This window comes from Gossypium hirsutum, chromosome A04, assembly GCF_007990345.1.
Source record: "Gossypium hirsutum isolate 1008001.06 chromosome A04, Gossypium_hirsutum_v2.1, whole genome shotgun sequence".
Classification (NCBI taxonomy): Eukaryota; Viridiplantae; Streptophyta; class Magnoliopsida; order Malvales; family Malvaceae; genus Gossypium; species Gossypium hirsutum.
In genome coordinates, this window is record NC_053427.1 from 65012177 (window position 1) to 65031084 (window position 18908).

The window sequence follows — 18908 nt, forward strand, 5'->3', positions numbered from 1 at the left end:
ATTATTCTGAAAAATGTCATACCAGTTGGTGGGTATTTAATACCCTATATGATGTGTTGGAATGGTTGGAGATGGTGCGTAGCAGATGGCGGTAGGATTGTAAATTTGCATCTATTATCTTCTGACACGATTTCTATTTCTAATATATGTTTGATTAATTTCTAATGATAATATGATATGTTACACACTGAGTTTCGAAAACTCACTCTCTGTCTGTCTGTTACTTTCAGGTAACCTCCAATCTTAGGACAAATCGGTGCAATGGGAGCTCGGTTAACTGTTTTATTTTAAAAAATATGCAAAATGTTTAGTTTATATTATTTTGATTTTGATGGATTGTTTGTGACGTTTTTGGGACTATTTGAATTTCTGGATTTGTTTTTATTTTAACTATTTTACCGTTTTTGTGGGCTTAAAATTTGATTTGCAAAATGTTTGATTTCACTATATAACAAGCCGTGTTTTCGAAACTGGACTTAAATAAGATTTTTCTGCTGTAAATTCAAATGCTTATGAAATATTTAAATATGTATATAAACAACATTTTTATTAAAACGGTTAAGGAAGATATGCTTGCAAACAAACCAAATTTTTACGTAATAAGAGCTAACAATGTTTTCTCATAACAAACGAATTCTGGGTTTTCGAATGAACATGCAGCAACATCTCCAGATTTGGCCATAACGTCTAGGTTGGGTTTGGGGTGTGACAATAAAGCTAGACTTGTTGTCAAAGGTTATATTCTAGAGCATTGTATTGATTATAAATAAACTTTCTCACCATTCTCTTAGAAAAACTCATTTAGAATTATCATGGCATTGGTGGCTTATTATGATTTAAAGCTACACCAAATGGATGTTGTAACAGTCCGGTTTTGACCCTAGTCGGAATAGTGGTTTTTGGACCACAAATCTGAGTCTGAAAAATATTTTAATATTATTTTCTATGTCTGTGATATGTGAATTTATATATGTACAATTTCTGTGATTTAATTTGTCTGTCTCTGTGCTTAATTATGAAAAAGGACCAAATCGCATAAGTTGTAAAAGTTTCCTATTAGTTGCTAAAGTACCTAAATGCTATGGTTTGTTAAAATTAAAGCCCTTGCATGTCAATAGGACCATTACATGATAGTGGGAGACATGGTTTGGCAATTTGGTAATTAGAAATAATTTTAATGGATGGTTAGGTAATTTATGTATTAAAAGAATAATAATAAAAACAAAACATTAAAGTGGCCATTTTATGATATTCTTCAACCGAATATGAAGTGAATAAGAAGCCATTGAAGCTTTAAAAGTGTTGGCGCTTGCATGAGTAAATAGGTTAGTCTATTTTGTTCGGTTTTTGATAATTTCTACATTTCTGTGATCGTTGCTTTGTGTTCTTCAAAACCCATGTTTAAATTTCTATTTTTGTTGAAGATTATGAAATATGCCATTGATGATTAAATGAGCTTTGTAGTGCTCTTATATGGATTATGAAAGATATATGTTAGATTTTCATGTTTTGTTCTTTAATTTTTAATAAAATGAGCTATTTGAGCTAATTTGTGAAAATGAGGTTTTGAAGGACTAAATTGTGAATTACATGTGTTAATTGGACTTATATGGAATCCATGTATATTTGGCCAAGCTATAGTCTTGGTGAATTTGGTATATTTGTGAATTTGTGAAAAATGGACTAAAGTGTCAAAATCTGAAATTATAGGGGCTAAATTTAAAGTGCCCTAAATATGTATTCATGGACTATTTTGAAAAAAATATATGATTGAACGGTTAAATTTGAATTGTATTAGATCAAGAACAAAGAAAATCGGACTTAGATCGAGGGAAGTCCAAAGTAGTCGAATAGTCGACTCATTTTCGTCTGAAATCCGTACGAGGTAAGTCAAACTACACTTATATGTTAAGTTGATTAAATTCTGTGTTTACAAACTGTTATCTGCATTGGACGACCTTGAGAGCATGATAAAAGAAAGTTGGTAATGATCTAAATTACATGTAAGACTATGCCTGGGGCATCGGCATCGTATCTGTTTTCGTAAAAGACCCTGTTTGGGATAGAGGCAACGATACTGAATTACGTGTAAGACCATGTCTGGGACATCGGCATCGTATCTGTTTTCGTAAAAGACTCTGTCTGGGACAGAGGCAATGATACTGAATTACGTGTAAGACCATGTTTGGGACATCAACATCGTATCTGTTTTCGTAAAAGACCCTGTCTGGGACAGAGGCAACGGTATTGAATTACGTGTAAGACCATGTCTGGGACATCGGCATTGTATCTGTTTTCATAAAAGACCCTGTCTGGGACAGAGGCAACGATACTGAATTACGTGTAAGACCATGTCTGGGACAATCGGCATCGTATTTGTTTTCGTATAAAACTGTAACACCCCAAACCCGGCCCAGACGTTATGGCCGAATTCAGCGTGTCACGTTGAAGCGTTACTGAAAAAATCATGTTTTATCTAAAATCTTTCTTAGCGTTAAGAGTATTTTTGTTTTAAGTAAGTGAATGGAAGCTGTGCACCAGGTAGGATACCGGAAAAGAGGAGGTGAGTCTATCAGACTGTTTAAGTACCAAGCTCCCTTCAGATCCAATCCTAGACATACACACCACCATTGCCACACCTTAACTTAGTGTATGTTCTTAGGAAACCAATTCAATTAAGTCCAGTTTAAGGAAAAATGATTAATTTTGGAAAACGTTTTCGTTGCGGAAGTTTTGCTTTGTTGTCGTGATATTTTAAAATCAATTACTGTTTTTGAAAATGCGCCCTAAAACTAATCAGTTTCAGCGATTAAGATAATATCATACCTATTCTAGTAAAACATATTAAAACCATTTAAAATCATTAAAGCGGCCTTATTACAACTTAAAACCCAAATCATAAAAGTAAATGAAAACTAATTAAATTATAAGAAGAAAATCAAGTTTTGTAGTACGTGTGGCCACTCCGAATCCCTCACAGCTCCAAGTCCACTATGGTTGGGGGTTACCTGCATGGATAAAATTAAGGGGTGAGTTTGGGAAACTCAGTGTGTAAATTAACCCAACCATAGTCTAGATCAGTTCCAACCACAGAAACAGATTAAGTTGGGCCTTAGCCCTATACAAAATTCAGAATGAAGCCCATAAGCCCATAACAGAAACAGAACAGATATCATGTATGCAGAAAACCCAACCCATATCCATCCATATACACCTCCGTGCCAACCTTAGACCATGTGGGGCGACTATTCAACCCATCCATCCGTCTACACGTCACAAGTATGCAGCATGGCTGCCAGAACAGATATTGTGACAGAGTCACCAGATACAGATATTTGTGGCAGAGCCACCAGAAACAGATATTTGTGGCAGAGCCACCAGAACGCTTCCTCCATTATTATAACCCATATCTCATGCAACAGATATACATGTCATGGCATACAACAAATAGAATCAGAATATCATGCATTTCAGTCGAAATCAACCCTAAAGGTATAATGGTCATTTTGCACTTAGGGGTATAATGTTCATTTTCATACTTAGGGTATTTTAGTAAATTTACCTATTTTAGGGTTTACATACATACTACAACCATTATCGCATCAACAGAGACACTTACTGAGCGTTCTTACCGAATTGGGCCCGTTGGCTCATTATCCCGTTTTCGGCTCGTTAAGCCCAAATATGCCGAAGTGTACGAAATTGCACACTCTGCAATCCTATCACTTGAGATTACCAGGAATAGCAATTCAAACCATCTCACGAGCGCTCGCACGCTCACAAGTCCCAAAATACCGGCTTTTCGGCATTTCAGCTTTTCGACTTTTGCCGATCTAGTCTATGAGTGAGTGTCGTTTACACACTTGGTTGCGACGAAACGCTGACGAGTTCCACACACACCAGTTGATTACAGTCAGTTACCAATACATTAACTATGAATCCATAACAACTTGTATACAAAACTCCTTACCCAAAAGTCGGCCATCAACACTTTAGGCACTAGAGATCCTACCTTTTTCCGAATCTAGCGACTAGGTTTAGATCCAGTCGTTCCACTTGTCCAAGCCTCCGATTAGTAGCCTCTAGATCACACTATCATCATAATAAAACAATTGTCACAACCCTAATAGCCATAGGGCCCAATCGACAGCCTCCCTAAGCCTCTAGGGGTTTCGGCTTTTCTAAAACCAATAAAGAATAGATTCGAAAACTTACCACTGGTTCCTTCAGTCAACGATTCCACTTTAGTTCCTATTCAATTTTGATGCAGATCTAACCCCTCAAATGTTGGCAGAAATCCAATCTTTAAAGGGCTAAAAATTCGGCTATGCCCCTAAGACTATGGGGTTTTCGGCTTTTTGAAATAGTGAAGAGAAAGATGAAATATGAGAGTTTTGCAATGGTTTTATCGACAGGACTTTGGGGTTCAGAGGATGAGAGAATCGGCCAAAAAGATGGAGAAGAATTAGAGGGTTTGGCTAGGACAAATCGGCACAGAAGAAAAACAGGCTTTCAGGATTTCGACTTTTATGGAAATCGGCTATAAGGCTTAGAAACAAATGGTAAGGAAGAGGAGTTGAGTAGAATAATAGAAAGATTCGGCTATAGAGGAAAAGAAGAAGAAGAGAAAATAGATGAAGAGAGGAGAAAAGAAGAAGAAAAAAGAATTGTCAGAAACGGCCCCCTACCCAAAAAAGAAAAAAGAAAAAATAAATCCTAAAGGCCAAAGATATATGGCACTTATTAGCTATGGCCGCATGAGTGTATATCGGCATAGGAATTCTTCCTAAATTCCAATTCCCCGAATTGCTCCTTGATTTTTGGCCAACTTCAATGTTTGAATTTCATTCAAACTCCTAACCAATCAACCCACCGCTTGCACCGCTTCAGCATGCTGCCAAGAGTCCTGATCAGACCCCAACTCTTTCCCCACGCGTGCAGCAAAAAATCCCAACCTTACGTGCGCGAGATGAGGCTCGAACCCCAAACCTCCGTCCGCCCCGCGCCCAGCGCCTTCATCTGAGCTGCTAGCCACTGCGCCACGCTTCTTCCTTCACCAATATATGGTCACAATTGATTTTAACCTTTAACCTGCTTCAGTTCTGGCCCGTTAAAAAATAAAACATAATTCGCCTTCCCCTGGAATCGAACTCATAACCTCCCGACAAGCCTAGAACGCTGCTGCCACTGCACTAAAGCTCTTCTCATGATATATTCTACTCACAATTAACTTTGGGACTTATCTGTAGCAGTCCCGGTACGTTTAAAAATAAAACAAAATATCGATACTTACCAGACTCGAACCCCTAACCACATGCACACTCTTAACGCCTCCTTGCCACTTGACCACGTGCCTCTTTTGTGTCACCTTACCTCCCGAGATATTTATTAGGCCTCCTTGCGGCAATCCTTGGTTGTAAAAAAAAAAACAACCATTTGCGCACACCGTGCCTTGAACCCAAGCACCTCCCACGCCCTCCTAACGTCCTTAGCCACTGGCCAGATGCCTGCTTGTGCTCAAACTCAGCCTAATTTACTAATAAAGCCTACTGCCCAGATTCCCTTAAAAGGCAAAATTTAAGAATTTTGCTAAAGCTATGGGCCGAGCCCTGAACCTTTTTCCCACACCATAACCCTTCGAAATTTATTTAATTGCTACATTAAACCTACGGAATAATAATAATAATAACAATAACATCCAATTTATTCGGGCCGTCTTCTACCTGAACCGAGACTCAAGGCCCATTACTTCCAGGCCCAAAAATCGGGGCGTTACAAAGACTCTGTTTGGGACAGAGGCATTGATACTGAATTACATGTAAGACCACGTCTGGGATGTCGGCATTGTACTTGTCTGTGAATATTTATTTCGTTTCTGGATTTTTCAATGATAAAATATGAGATATGAAATGTATAATTCATACAGGTACGTTCATATTGTACTTAATTTCTGAACATGAAAGACTCTATTTCTGCGAAGTAGGTTCGGAATCATGGAAATGAATATGATATGCTTACAAGCCAATGAGCATGGTTAAGTTTATGAACAATTCTGAGAAATGGCTATGAATTCTTATTGTTATTTTGAACTACATATATATGCTTTATGTAATTAAACCATTTGTGTTTGGCTTACTAAGCTCTTTGTAGCTTACTTTGTGTGATTTCTGTCTGTTTTACAGTTATCGTAGCTACTGAAGGCTCGGGATAGTCGAGGATTGTCACCACACTATCAAACTCATTTTGGTACTTTTGAAGTGTAAATATTGCTAAGTATGGCATGTATAGGCTAGTAGGTTTATGTATTAAGTTTTGAATTGTATATATGTTATGCCATGTCAATTGGCTAGCAAATGTTAAGTTTTGTGCATAGTTTTGATGCATGTTTTGAAATGTGTTATGTTCTAATATGAAATGGTCATCTTTAAGCATAGAATTGGTTAGAAATGTTGGTATAATTGTTGCATATTAATGCTTGTAGGATTGGAACCATATGGGGTGGCAATTTGGCTTAAACCAAGCCTGCATTGTGCCACACGGTCAGGGAACACGGGCGTGCCTTATGGCCGTGTGAGAAAGTTAGTAGCTAGCAAAATTTTACACAGTCATGGCACACGGCCGTGTCTGTTGGCCGTGTTAAAAAGTCAGTATAGGATCTCTTTTTGGCACGGTTAGACTACATGGGCGTGTCTTGTACCCGTGTGAGTCACACGGCCTAGTCACATAGGAGTGTGACTTTGTCAGTTTTGAAAAGTTTAATTAAGTTCTGAAAATTTTGAATGAGTTCAATTTAATCCCGATCTTTCCTAAATGTATGTTTTAAGTCTTGTAGACTATATTAAAGGTTGAATTGTGAATGAATATTTATGTATTGATATTATATGATATCAGCGACTCTGTATTGTTCGGTAATGTTCTGTCTGTCCGTTGACACCCCTTACTTATTCCGGTGACGTTTATGGGATAGGGGTGTTACAAATGTGAAAACAACTTTTCTAAACGGAGATCTTGATGAAAAAGTTTATACGGACCAACCTGAAGGGTTTATAGTTGAAGGAAAATGTTATATGGTATGTAAACTTAATAAGTCATATATTGACTTAAAAAAGCTTCACGACAATGATACATCCAATTTAATGATGTCATAGTCTTTTTGTTTTCAAGAAAACCTTGTTGATTGGTGTATATACCAAAAAGGTCAATAAGAGCAAGTTTATTTTCTTAGTTCTATATGTTGACAATATTTTGATTGTTGCAAATGATTTTGGTATATTGCATGAGACAAGTTTTTCTCTCGAATATATTTGAAATGAAAGATATATGAGAGACATCATATGCGATAGGAATTGAAATATTCCGCAATAGATCACAAGAATTGTCGGGTTTAGGGTTTAATAAGGATTGTTGAGTTTTTTTCTTAATTCACATGTCTTGAATAACAAGGATTGTAAGAGATGCCATCTCATGTAAAAGTGCTAAATAGTTTGTCATGACATCATTTATGATGGAAGTAGAATTTGTGGCATGTTTTAAGGCTATTATTCATGCATTATGGCTATAGAACTTTATTTCAAGACTTGGGGTAGTCAACACCATTATCAAGCCATTGAAAATTTATTGTGATAATTTCGCAGCAGTATTTTTTTTAAGAAATGACTAATATTCTAATGTACAAAACATGGAATTTAAATTTCTTGACATTAAGGAAGAAGTTTAGAAATAAAGAGTGTCTATAGAGTATATTAGAACCAATCTGATGATTCAGATTTGCTAACTAAAGGCTTACAATTAAAGACATTTAAAGAACATGTACATATAAAGATCTTGGTTGTATTAATGAATGAAATTTTATGATATTATGACATTTTGAGCTCAATTATGGTGTTTCTGAAATAAAATGGATGTATTTCCTTTTTATTACGATTGTGTGTACATAATTTTTAAAATTTTTAAAAACAGGAAAATCTTTATATTGAGTTGTAATATTGTAGTATATGGAAAAAAAAGTACGTCACTTAAGCTATGTACAACCACCATAACTCACATTTGTAATTCATTATTATATGATAATGATGATGAGCGTTATATTTGTGTGCGTGCTCAATGTTTATTCTATTAAAGTTTATGTTTTACTTCATTGGGCCAAGTGGTAGAATGTAACAATTTAGCCCAGTTATATGGACCCAATTAAGTCTAAAATAATGTGGTCCAATTTAAAGGGGATAAGAGTTTTACTTTAATAAAAATAAAATTCTATCCATTTATTCGATTACTTGATCGGCGTACCATATTAAAAGTTGATCATTATACATTGATCCTCCCTCTACCTACTAGGTTACACAAAAAAAAATACAAATAAAGATTATAACCTCCATCACCTAGGGTTTGTGTAATTAAGAGAAAAAGGTCAAGAGAGAGAAATCAATTTATTGGGTGTTCTTCTTTGTGTTCTTCGTCAATTCCAATGGCCAACTCCAATTCCACTTCATGTATCTTTTTTATGTTTGTAAAAATCATAATTATTTTAAAGATACTAAAATCGTTATTTATGTAGTATTAAATATTTGATTTACATAATAATTAGATCTTAAGATTTTACAATATCACCAATTATCTCACTAAACAGTAGACTTATTAAGTCATGGTGAGCCTTTGACACGTGTCTTTAGGAGACTCTATAAGGTTTTGTCTTCGTAGGCCATCTTAGGTTAGTCTTGATAGGACTTGTGTGAGATCTACATGTTGTGCATGTAGGTCACAATTGTTGGCCATGCAAGGCAAGGTGTGGCATTCAGGCAATGTGCTCTTAGTCATTGATTTGGTGAATTCTTAGTATAACAAATATAAATATTTTTTTAATGTATACAATCAACTTAAAATTTTTAACCTTAAATGATAAGTAGTTTTTATTTTTTTATTTAACATTTTTGTTGAATTTTTTTATCAAGTACAAGTTTAATGTGGTTATTATTTATTAATGCATTTGAAAAATAAAATATTGATTTTTTTAATGCAATGAAAGGTTTGACTGAGTTATCGAATAGACTCTAAATATCAATCGATCTCTTTTTTTTTGTAGATCAAAATAAACAAGATGAAATTATTGGATCAACAAAAAATGAGCTTTAATAAAAATAATTTGTTTAACCCTTTAAGATTTGTTTGAGTGAGAAATTTAAAAAGGGTTTCATTTGTATCAATATTTTCAAAATTTTAAAACTAAATTTATTTGTTTGATAAAATATATTAAAGAATTTCAAAATTCTAAGTAATATTAAGAGGAAATATTAATAGCTCAATTTTTGTTTTTAAATTTCATCTAGATAGACGGTTTTTCAAAATTCCTTCTAATTTTATTTGATTTAATACGTATGACCTCACTATAAAATAAATAAAAAAATTAAACTTTAAAAGTTATTTTTATTTAATTATAATATATATTTTTAAAAATTTTATTTTATTAAAATTATTTATAAGTTTGTAAAATTTTATTAAACCATTTTTTAAATCAAATATTTATTCAAACAAAGGAATCACAAATCTTAACATTTTGAAGTTATGAATTCTAAAATGTTAGTATTTTAAAAATCTCAAAAATTTTAAAATTCATTATTCAGACACAATCTTATGGCGTGTCTAGTTCGCTATAATGATGAACTCAATCTGAGCTTATTTAGTGAATGATCAATATTCTTTTATTTGGCTCATTAAATATTATTCCATGAAATTGACTATTACGAGAGAAATCAAAATAAGGCCTGATCCCCTTTAGAATGGCTAATTCATCCGCTCTCGGAATAGACCTTTTCTTTCCCTGACAAATAACATTCTTTTATTTAGTTGATATTTGTTCGTAGTTCGTTTCGGAGTTGCTGTGACATCTTATATTCAGACTCGTCGATCAAGTCAGGTATAGGGTGTTATATTAAAGCTTCATTATATATGAGAGTTTTATTTAGATTTAATTAGCTATCCTATATAAAGACCTCTTCATTGTTCATTAAAATTTCAACTCTGAAGTTAATTTCTTTCGTGTAAAATTGCTTTCTTGTGATATTTAATTTCTTTCGTGTAAGATTGCTTTCTTGTGATATTTAGAAGCAGTTTCTATTCTTCATCTTTTAATTTGTCAAGGATGATCTTTTGGACAATTGATTAGAGTCATTAATTAAACTTTTTTGGAATTTATATCTCAAAGGGTTTAACTAGATAACTATCTTGTATTCATATTCATCCGTTTATTCGATCTATCTTCCACTTTAATTTTTTGTTTATTTATTTATTTTTTATTTTGAATATTTATTCTTTGTTCTTAAATTTCTTTTTTTAGTTATTTTTTATTTTATTGTTTTCTTAATCTGTTTGGCTTATTCTTTTCATGTCAAATCTAAATACTTTTTTGAGTCGAACAACTTGAATTACTATCTTCCTTCTCTTGCGCCCCTTTATCATCTCATCTATATGAGAACAATTTTAATTTTTTGAACAATAACTCCTCTCTTTAAAATTTTACTATTTTTAACTCTTTATATAATTATAATTTCAAAAAATATTTTTTTTATAATTTTAAAAAATAAATTATGACTTTAAAGATATATATTTTTATATTTTTAGATATAATTTTTAATTTTATAGAATTATTGTTAAGAAAAATTCTAAAATTATCAAAATTTTATTTCAACTATAGTTTAAGGGCCAAAGTAGTTATTAGTCCTTTAAGTTAATATGGCATCTCATCATTTTGTTAAAGGGATAATAAAAGTTAACGGATGATTAATCAAATTATAGTAATCCAATAACGTTAACTATTAAGTAACTTTTAAAAGTTGGATGATTGAAATATAATTTTAATAAAAAAATTTAATGATTGTTAGGGCTTGTTTAGTAATGATTAAAAAAAGTACTTTTGGCTTTTGAAAATGATTTTTGAAAAGGAGAAATTAAAATTTTTAACTTTTTTTTTTCTCAAAAGCACTTTCGGTGTTTAATTGCTTTTTTACCTCTCTAAGACATAGTACTTTTTCTTCTTTTTTTTCTTGGTACTTAATTATAAATGTGTTAAAATTATTAATTAAAAATAAAAAATAATTTTAAAAATAATACAAATGTGTTAATATCTAATTACAAAGATTTAATGGTTATATTTAAATATTTAAAATATAGTTTATATATTTAAAATAAATTTTATAAATAAGTAATATTTATTGCTTAAAAATATTTAAAATTGATATTTCATATATTAAAATATTAACAACAAGTTATAATAAATTATTTTTTATATTTTTACTAAAATATAATAATATTGATTAATTTAAACATTATTTAAAATATATATTTGTTACTTGGTAATACCATATCTAAAATGGATATTTTAATAATATTTAATAATATTTAAAAATAAAAAAATAATCTAAAATGTGGATAATAGTAGTATTCAAGTGACCCCACTTGACCTATTGGAGATAAGATTTTTGACGATTAATGATATGATGACGTGGATATGTTTGGCCACTAATAAAAAACTATGGGTTTTATATAGAAGTTAGCTTTGCATACTCCTCTAATGTGCGTGTTTATTGTGTTTATCTATTAAATTATTTTTTAAAATAATATGTTTAAAAATTAAACCATCATTTTAGCATTCTCTCACATATCTTTCTAATGAAAAATATTTTATTTATTCAAGATAAACTTTTTATCTGATGAAACATATATTTCCATTTATTTCAATGTTATAAGTGGCTTACTAATATTTTTGTTTTGGAAGAATTATATCTAAAATAATTTTTAATATGTTATTTTAATTAATATTATTAATAAAATAACTACAATTATTTTTAATATTTTATTATATTTACTGAAAAAAAGAGTGAAAATGAAAAATTATGATGATGATGGTTCATAAAATATCTATTCAATATGAACTTTTTTCCATGAAGAAATAATTTTTTTGACATTTTTCTAATATCATAGAATTATTTTAAGGTAATTTTTTATTTGTTATTTTCATTAATATTAATAAATTTTACATATTTATTGTGAAGTCATTTTGTAGAAATATTATTGACAATCTCATTAAATATACTCAGGATTTAAAGTACTAAAAAATACTTTATTTCAAATGTTTTTGACTCAACATAAAATGGTTTCATTGGGTTTTTAAATAATTTAGTGACTAAATATTGATACCTTAGGAGATTAGTAACCATAATTATTTATAAAAGGGTAAAGTGTTGATACCTATTCTTGAGATATCGATACCTCACCTAAAAGTATAGATATTTGTTTTCACGGTATCGATACTTCCATGTTTCTAGTAACTATTTTTATAAAAAAAATATCGATATTTTTTTCTAGGTACCAATTCCTCATTATGCAGGGCTGTAATAGCTCATGTTTTTTAATGCTTCCAATGACTACAATTTGGGACTTCAGAACACATAAAAAAACAACCAAGAGAAGCAAATTAGGAAGAAAATCTTTTCATTTTTGAAAGCACGGTTATTCGTTTGTTTACTCCAGTATTCTCCTTTTATTAAACAATATACTTAAAAATCCAAGTATCCTTTCAACATTAAGAAAAGATCTTTTTTAATTACCAATCCATCCCTCATCTAAGACTTTTTCAAATATTATTAATAAAATAATAATAATATAGTTATTTTATCATATTTATTAAGAAATTGAAATCAAATAAATAAATGGTGGAATTTTGCGGATTAAATTTTTATTATTTTAAAACTTATCTAATTATATTCACTTTTATCTTTTATGTCAAATATATTTGATGAATGATAAAAATTTTAAACAGATATCAAATTTATATGATTATTTCATCACTAAATTTTGATAAAAATTAATTACTATATTATATTAAAATAAAAATTTTAATTTCTATCAAAAATAAAATAATATTTTTTAATTATTTAATGTAATGCACAATAATATTTTAAATGTGTTTGGTAATGATTTTATTTTTTTACTTAATACAAAATTTTGAATAAAAAAGGATTGAATAAGATAAATAAGTAAGTAGCCACTTATCACTCAATGTGGAAGATATTAAGTTGATTTTATTTTATTAAAAAATAAAATAAATTATCCTTTTAAAAACAATGAGATATTCAAACTACTATATGTGCTTTTTTTATCCAAAACTATCAAATATAATATAAAATAAAATTAAAAATAAATAATCTTTTAAAATATGTATTTAATTTTCTCAAATTTAGTACTTATATTTACTAATTTACCAAACAATTTTCAAATATAAATTCAGCACTTAAAAATTTTAGCAACTTAATTTTTAAACACTTAAACTTTTAGTTTAACAAATAGAGCCTAAGAATGGAATGCTAATTAAAACTATTAATTTTAAATTAACTGTAAAAACATCTTCATTTAATCAAATTTAGACAATAATCAATAAAAAAACCATAATTAAGTTAAAAAAGTTTAAACTTAGAAATTAAAATATGTAATAAATTAAATAAAAAATCAAATTCCTAAAAACAATTAAAATAAAATAATATTAAGATAAATTTAACATTTAACTTCCTCAAACAATAAAAATAAATACTAATAATATTAAAAAAAACATTTTAATGCTCTTAGTTTTGATCTTCTTCCTCAATCTATTATTCTCTTCACCATTTTCGATTCACAATTATTATTGTTTGCCAACTTATTTAATTTCTAATGTAATTAATTGTTATTTGACTTCCGCTCATTCATTCTAATGTAGTTATTGTTATAACCCTACTTAAATTGTAGATGTGCCACTCTGAGAGAACACCAGAAAGACCGCCATAGAAGGTTCTCTACCTGTCGTCCTTTGGATTGTCATGAGCCGCTCAATCTCTTGATTGAGTCACCTCTCGTAGGACCACCCGCTAGTAACCGGAACGCAACCTTGAAGGCTTATTGTCTGCACTCAACATTCTCAAGCTTAACATCAATCTTCCTCCACCTATTTAAGTGAATCGATCTCTTTTACACTACCACACTCTCCTCCCTTATTGATACCATGAACAATAAAATATATTGGTTTCCTTTCAAAAGAAATTCATGCCTTTACATACATTATAGGTTATTTTTATGAATCAATACAAACAGTTTTTCTTTAAATAACTTAACATAGCCTAAGTTGTAACTTGAAGAATGAGAGAAAGAAAGGCAGTTTTTATCCTTACCCTTTTCTTATTGTGGGACCGGACACATCTTAGACTTGCTTATTCTGAAGAAAAAGGAGAAAATATCTCAAGACTATGGCTTTTCATTTTTGATTTTTATATTGTTTGTTGAAAGTTACACGGCTGTCGTTTCTTCACTTCTTCTGCGTTTCTTCTCCTTACTTTAACCCTTTTCCTAACTGCAATTATTTAGTCGGCTGATCCATACGTTAACGTGTCGCCTCGATTATGGAAAAAAGAATCTAACTATGAGGCCATTTTAGATTTTTTATCAAATTCAAGGGACTATACTATAATTTTCTTTTTTCCTTTACCTTTTTGGTTTATATTTACCCCCGCTTGATACTTGCTTGTTTTGCTCACCTTTTCATGTTTGCTTTATACTTCAGCTCTCTGAAGCCACTTCTCGTTTACCCGTTTCGCTTCGGGTCTGCCTTTTTGTTGTCTCACTTCTTCAATTTAGTTTTGGATTCTAAATTCAATTCATATTTGATTTTCTGGGTTTGTTTCAGGTAAACTTTGGTGTATAAATTTGGAAAAAAGAAAAAGTTAGAACAAATTTGGGGATTAATGGAGGTTGATCTTGAACCCAAGGTGTTAGACACTTCATCTATGACGGAGAAGGGATACGGAGAATTTGGGTACTTTTTTTTTTCTCTCTCTCTCTCTCTCAAATTTCTTCTTTACACCAATTTTTAATTTCTTTTCCTGCATTAAATTTTGTTGTTTGTGTTTTTGAAGGTGTTCACACTATAGAAGAAGATGCAAGATCAGGGCACCTTGTTGTGATGAGATATTTGATTGCAGACACTGCCATAACGATGCCAAGGTACTTCCTTTGTTCCTTAATTATCTTCAAGTTTTTTTTTTTTTGGTAATTCATTCATAACAACAGTCTAATTCTGGAAATTTTGGCATATCATTTATAGAACTCAATTGAAATTGATCCTTTTGATCGTCATGAGGTTCCTCGCCATGATATAAAAAGGGTAAAATTTTTTTAATGTTTTTCTTGTTGTAATTTTGGACCCTTTTTTTCCCCTCATTTTCTTAAGTGAGTCATAGCTGATGTCATTATATTCAATAAATAAATTTTTTTTTCAGGTTATTTGTTCCTTGTGTGACAGAGAACAAGATGTAAGTATTTGAAAAAGTATTTTAATGGTGATAGAGAGAATGAGCAGAAGGAAAACAGCAGTAAAAATACTAACTTGGTCGGATTTTTCTTGATATAAATAGGTTCAACAGTATTGCATTAACTGTGCGGTCTGCATGGGAAAGTATTTCTGTTCAAAATGCAACTTTTTCGATGATGATGTTAGTGGTTTGCTTCATTTTGCTATTCAAAATCATGCAATTCAATAAATTGGCTTCCTTATAATGGAAAACATTTTCTTTTCTTGAATTGCAAGGTCTCGAAAAAACAGTACCATTGTGATGAATGCTGCATCTGCAGGTTTGATTTGTGCTGGCTCTACTCTTTTTGAGTCTACATGCATATGATATCCAAGTATTAACTTTGTTTGGTATTTGTAGAATTGGTGGAGCAGAGAACTTTTTCCATTGTGATAAATGCGGTGAGATTACCGACTTATGTTTTTGCACTTGAAAGATCGTTATTGTTTTCTCCATCTTCAATCATTAATATTTGTTATATCTGTCGAAGGATGTTGCTATTCTATGATAATGAAGAACTCCCACAAGTGTGTTGAAAAAGCCATGCACCATAATTGCGCCGTTTGTTTTGAGGTAAGTTTAAAATGTAGGATTTTTTCGAAACATGCAAGAATCATATGCTTTATCTTCAGCCGCTAATTTGTCGTTTGTCGCTTGTTGTTTTAGTTTCTCTTTGATACGACAAAAGAGATAACTGTCTTACCATGTGGACACACAATACATTTGGAATGTGTACGAGAGATGGAACGACATTCCCAGTAAGTCCTTTTTGAGAACAAACAGTGCATTTGACAAAAGCATTTCCTTATTCATTTCACGTGTCATTCCGGGAAGCTGGTTATGGTGTTAATAATGTTATTGCAGGTATTCATGTCCTGTTTGCTCAAAATCGTTTTGTGATATGACCCGAGTGTGGGAACGACTTGACCGAGAAGTATGTGTGGAATAAGTCAACTTATTTTTGTATTTAGCTGTGCATGTACCATTTCTCATTTAGTTCATTTGACAAAATGTTCTTAAAAACAAATTTCAGGTTGCTTCAACAGGGATGCCTCAAATTTACCAGAATAGGAGGGTTAGTAAGATGGTCAATTTGGCAGTTTGAAGATTATTTTAGGAGCTATCATTGCTTAGTTTTTTATGAGCTATTTATTAGTTCATCAATATTTTTATTGACCAGGTTTGGATTCTCTGCAATGACTGTGGGGAAAATTCCGAGGTTAATTTCCATTTTGTGGCACACAAGTGCCCGATATGCAGCTCATACAATACCAAGCTGACACGTGGACGCATTGCTACGGGCTCATCAGAGATTATGAAAACAGTTTGATGATGGCTTCCTCGATGTTTATTTCGCACTTCTCAGTTTCCTGTTTTAGTTCAATCGTTAACTCTTATGGAATGGGTAAATTTCACTTTGGGGCAGCAGAGGGTAGCTGGAATAATAGGTTTCTTTATTCTTTGTTACTCATCTCTGTAAGCTAATCCGCTGCAACATGCCAGCTCGCTCTGGAGCCGGGGATTGTATTAGTAGAACACGTGAAACTTGTAAGAATGCAGATGCTATGTATTTGGATCATCGCTGGTGCTAAATATATTCCACATTTCCTAAAATTATCGATGTTGTGATTCAAGTTTCGGATCTTTTGAGTACGGATAAAAAATGCAGGAATATATAGGAAAGTAGTAATATGAATCTGAGAATGGTTTTATTAATACGGTAAGAATGTATAAATACAGGGATATCATAATCTGGGAATTCATCAGTTGGGGTTGTGAAGTTCGATCTGTCTGTGATTGAGTGGCTGCACAGGCCTTGCATTTGATTCTGCATACTGAACAAATCATTGGATGAAACAAAGGTTAGAGATTTGCTTTATGAATTTGCTCATTCAAGGATGTTCACGGTATTTACTTACATCATGGACAGCTAGTCGGAGTGCCAGAACTTGGTCTATTGAAACAGTTCTTATCTGCATGCAAAGTTCAAATATGCTTGCTTCATTTTCGAAAGAAAAAGAAGGTTAGAAATGATTAGATTTTTAGTGATATATATATATTTACCATCTTGTTCATTGTCCAAATGACACCTTCAGTGCATGGAGGGACTGTCAACGAGCCTATGTATCTGTAATACTGCTTGCCATCGATCCCAATCATGTTTGGATCTATCACCCCTACTTCCCTTTCTTGCATCTCATCAGCCATGGATGTAACATTGGTAATCAGCTGAAAATTTTATCAAAAAGCAAAATCATATTATATGTCAAGACGACATTGCTTATGGCAGAACTGGATTCATTTTGGGTATGAATGGGGTTACCTTGGAGAGGAAAGCATCAGGTGCACCCAATTTGTAAAGGAGTCCAATGACAGCTACACTGTGGTTGAAGTTGGGGTCAGTGCTGTGGTGTACCATGTGTAGTTCCAAGGCATACCTTGCGCCATTAATGGTGTGCTCAGAAGGTGAGTGCCAGTGAACTTGTTGGAGAGAGTATTCGGAACCATTGATATTGATTAAACCCGCAAAACAGTTATGCCATTTAAGCTGCCATATATTCAAACAAAACGAATTGATCAGGATAGCATCTATTCAATTCATAACTGCGATAAACACATCAATGTGTGATCATTGGTTACCGAAATATCATGGCCTCTATTCCTGAGAATGGCATCGCAGGGCTTGTATGTCTTCTTCAGCTCTTCAGCTTTGTTGACAATCTTCACTCCCTGACTGGACAAGTCTATTGGGGACTGCAAAACTCCATTTTTGCAAGCACTCCATTCCATCTTCAGATCTCCCCAATGGCTGGGACCTTTCTCACTGTTCTCCAAGTAATCAAACTCCCTCTCATCTGCATCATATGATAAATTTCACATTCTTTATCAATCTTGTTAAAAGGAAAAAGAAAAGATATGGACATTACTTTCTTCTCCGTCAGCCGAAACTGAAGCAGAGTAGGAGAGAAACAGAAATGTAAAGATGAGACAAGCTGAAACAAAATTGGGTTTTGTTTGTTGCTTGGTGTCCATCTTTTTGAAGCCAATTTAACAATGATTTTGAGGAATAGAAAATGATATGATTAAAAAGAGTGGAATCAAAGAAAGATTTTCAGATTAAAGAGTGGAGCATTGGTGTTCATCTTTTTCTATGTACGTGATATATAACTATTTTAATGCAAGTTTTTTTAAGAAGGTGATAGACTAGTACTTGTATCATAAAAATAGAAAATAATAAAAATGGCTATATGTGTAATGGTGTATTTAGGAAGGAATGTAAATGTGCATTAAATAATCTTGTCATTGTTTGTGGTATATAATTGTGAAAAAAATCAAATCAAAATCAAAATTATTTTTCCTTTTATATTTTACATATGGATGAATGCATATAATTGCGGTTTTTTTCTTTTATAACTATGCCTTGAATTATGCAATTAATTAATATTTTTTTTCTTTTTATTGATGAGTGTAAATTATATCATGTGTCATTTAACCAAACATGTCACATAATCATCTGAAGATTCTACTATAGTGTCCATT

General features: G+C 31.7%; 2 protein-coding genes across 2 annotated transcripts; one reads left to right on the forward strand and one right to left on the reverse strand.

Annotated features, from left to right (window-relative positions):
- The first annotated feature begins 14274 nt into the window (after positions 1–14274).
- Positions 14275–16982, forward strand: LOC107948601 (E3 ubiquitin-protein ligase RZFP34). Its single transcript, XM_016883214.2, has 13 exons — positions 14275–14620; positions 14705–14833; positions 14934–15021; positions 15122–15181; positions 15297–15329; positions 15432–15509; positions 15605–15648; positions 15729–15769; positions 15859–15941; positions 16035–16126; positions 16233–16302; positions 16402–16443; positions 16549–16982. Exons 2-13 carry the CDS (start codon positions 14763–14765, stop codon positions 16696–16698), a joined length of 852 nt encoding a protein of 283 aa, XP_016738703.1. The 5' UTR covers positions 14275–14620; positions 14705–14762; the 3' UTR covers positions 16699–16982.
- Positions 16983–16993: 11 nt separating this feature from the next.
- On the reverse strand, positions 16994–18703 carry LOC107948603 (alpha carbonic anhydrase 7). The gene is made up of 6 exons (XM_016883215.2): positions 18296–18703; positions 18009–18223; positions 17692–17916; positions 17433–17597; positions 17288–17341; positions 16994–17203 (listed from the first exon to the last, which is right to left on the reverse strand). Exons 1-6 carry the CDS (start codon positions 18399–18401, stop codon positions 17132–17134), a joined length of 837 nt encoding a protein of 278 aa, XP_016738704.1. The 5' UTR covers positions 18402–18703; the 3' UTR covers positions 16994–17131.
- Positions 18704–18908: the final 205 nt, after the last annotated feature.

Coding starts and splice junctions, on each gene's coding strand:
- LOC107948601 (XM_016883214.2), top strand. CDS start 14,763: ATGGAGGTTGATCTTGAACCCAAGGTGTTAGACACTTCATCTATGACG. Junction 14,834..14,933: donor AAGGGATACGGAGAATTTGG/GTACTTTTTTTT, acceptor GTGTTTTTGAAG/GTGTTCACACTATAGAAGAA. Junction 15,649..15,728: donor GATGAATGCTGCATCTGCAG/GTTTGATTTGTG, acceptor TGGTATTTGTAG/AATTGGTGGAGCAGAGAACT.
- LOC107948603 (XM_016883215.2), bottom strand. CDS start 18,401: ATGGACACCAAGCAACAAACAAAACCCAATTTTGTTTCAGCTTGTCTC. Junction 17,342..17,432: donor TTTGGACAATGAACAAGATG/GTAAATATATAT, acceptor CTTTGCATGCAG/ATAAGAACTGTTTCAATAGA. Junction 17,204..17,287: donor TCCGACTAGCTGTCCATGAT/GTAAGTAAATAC, acceptor TGATTTGTTCAG/TATGCAGAATCAAATGCAAG.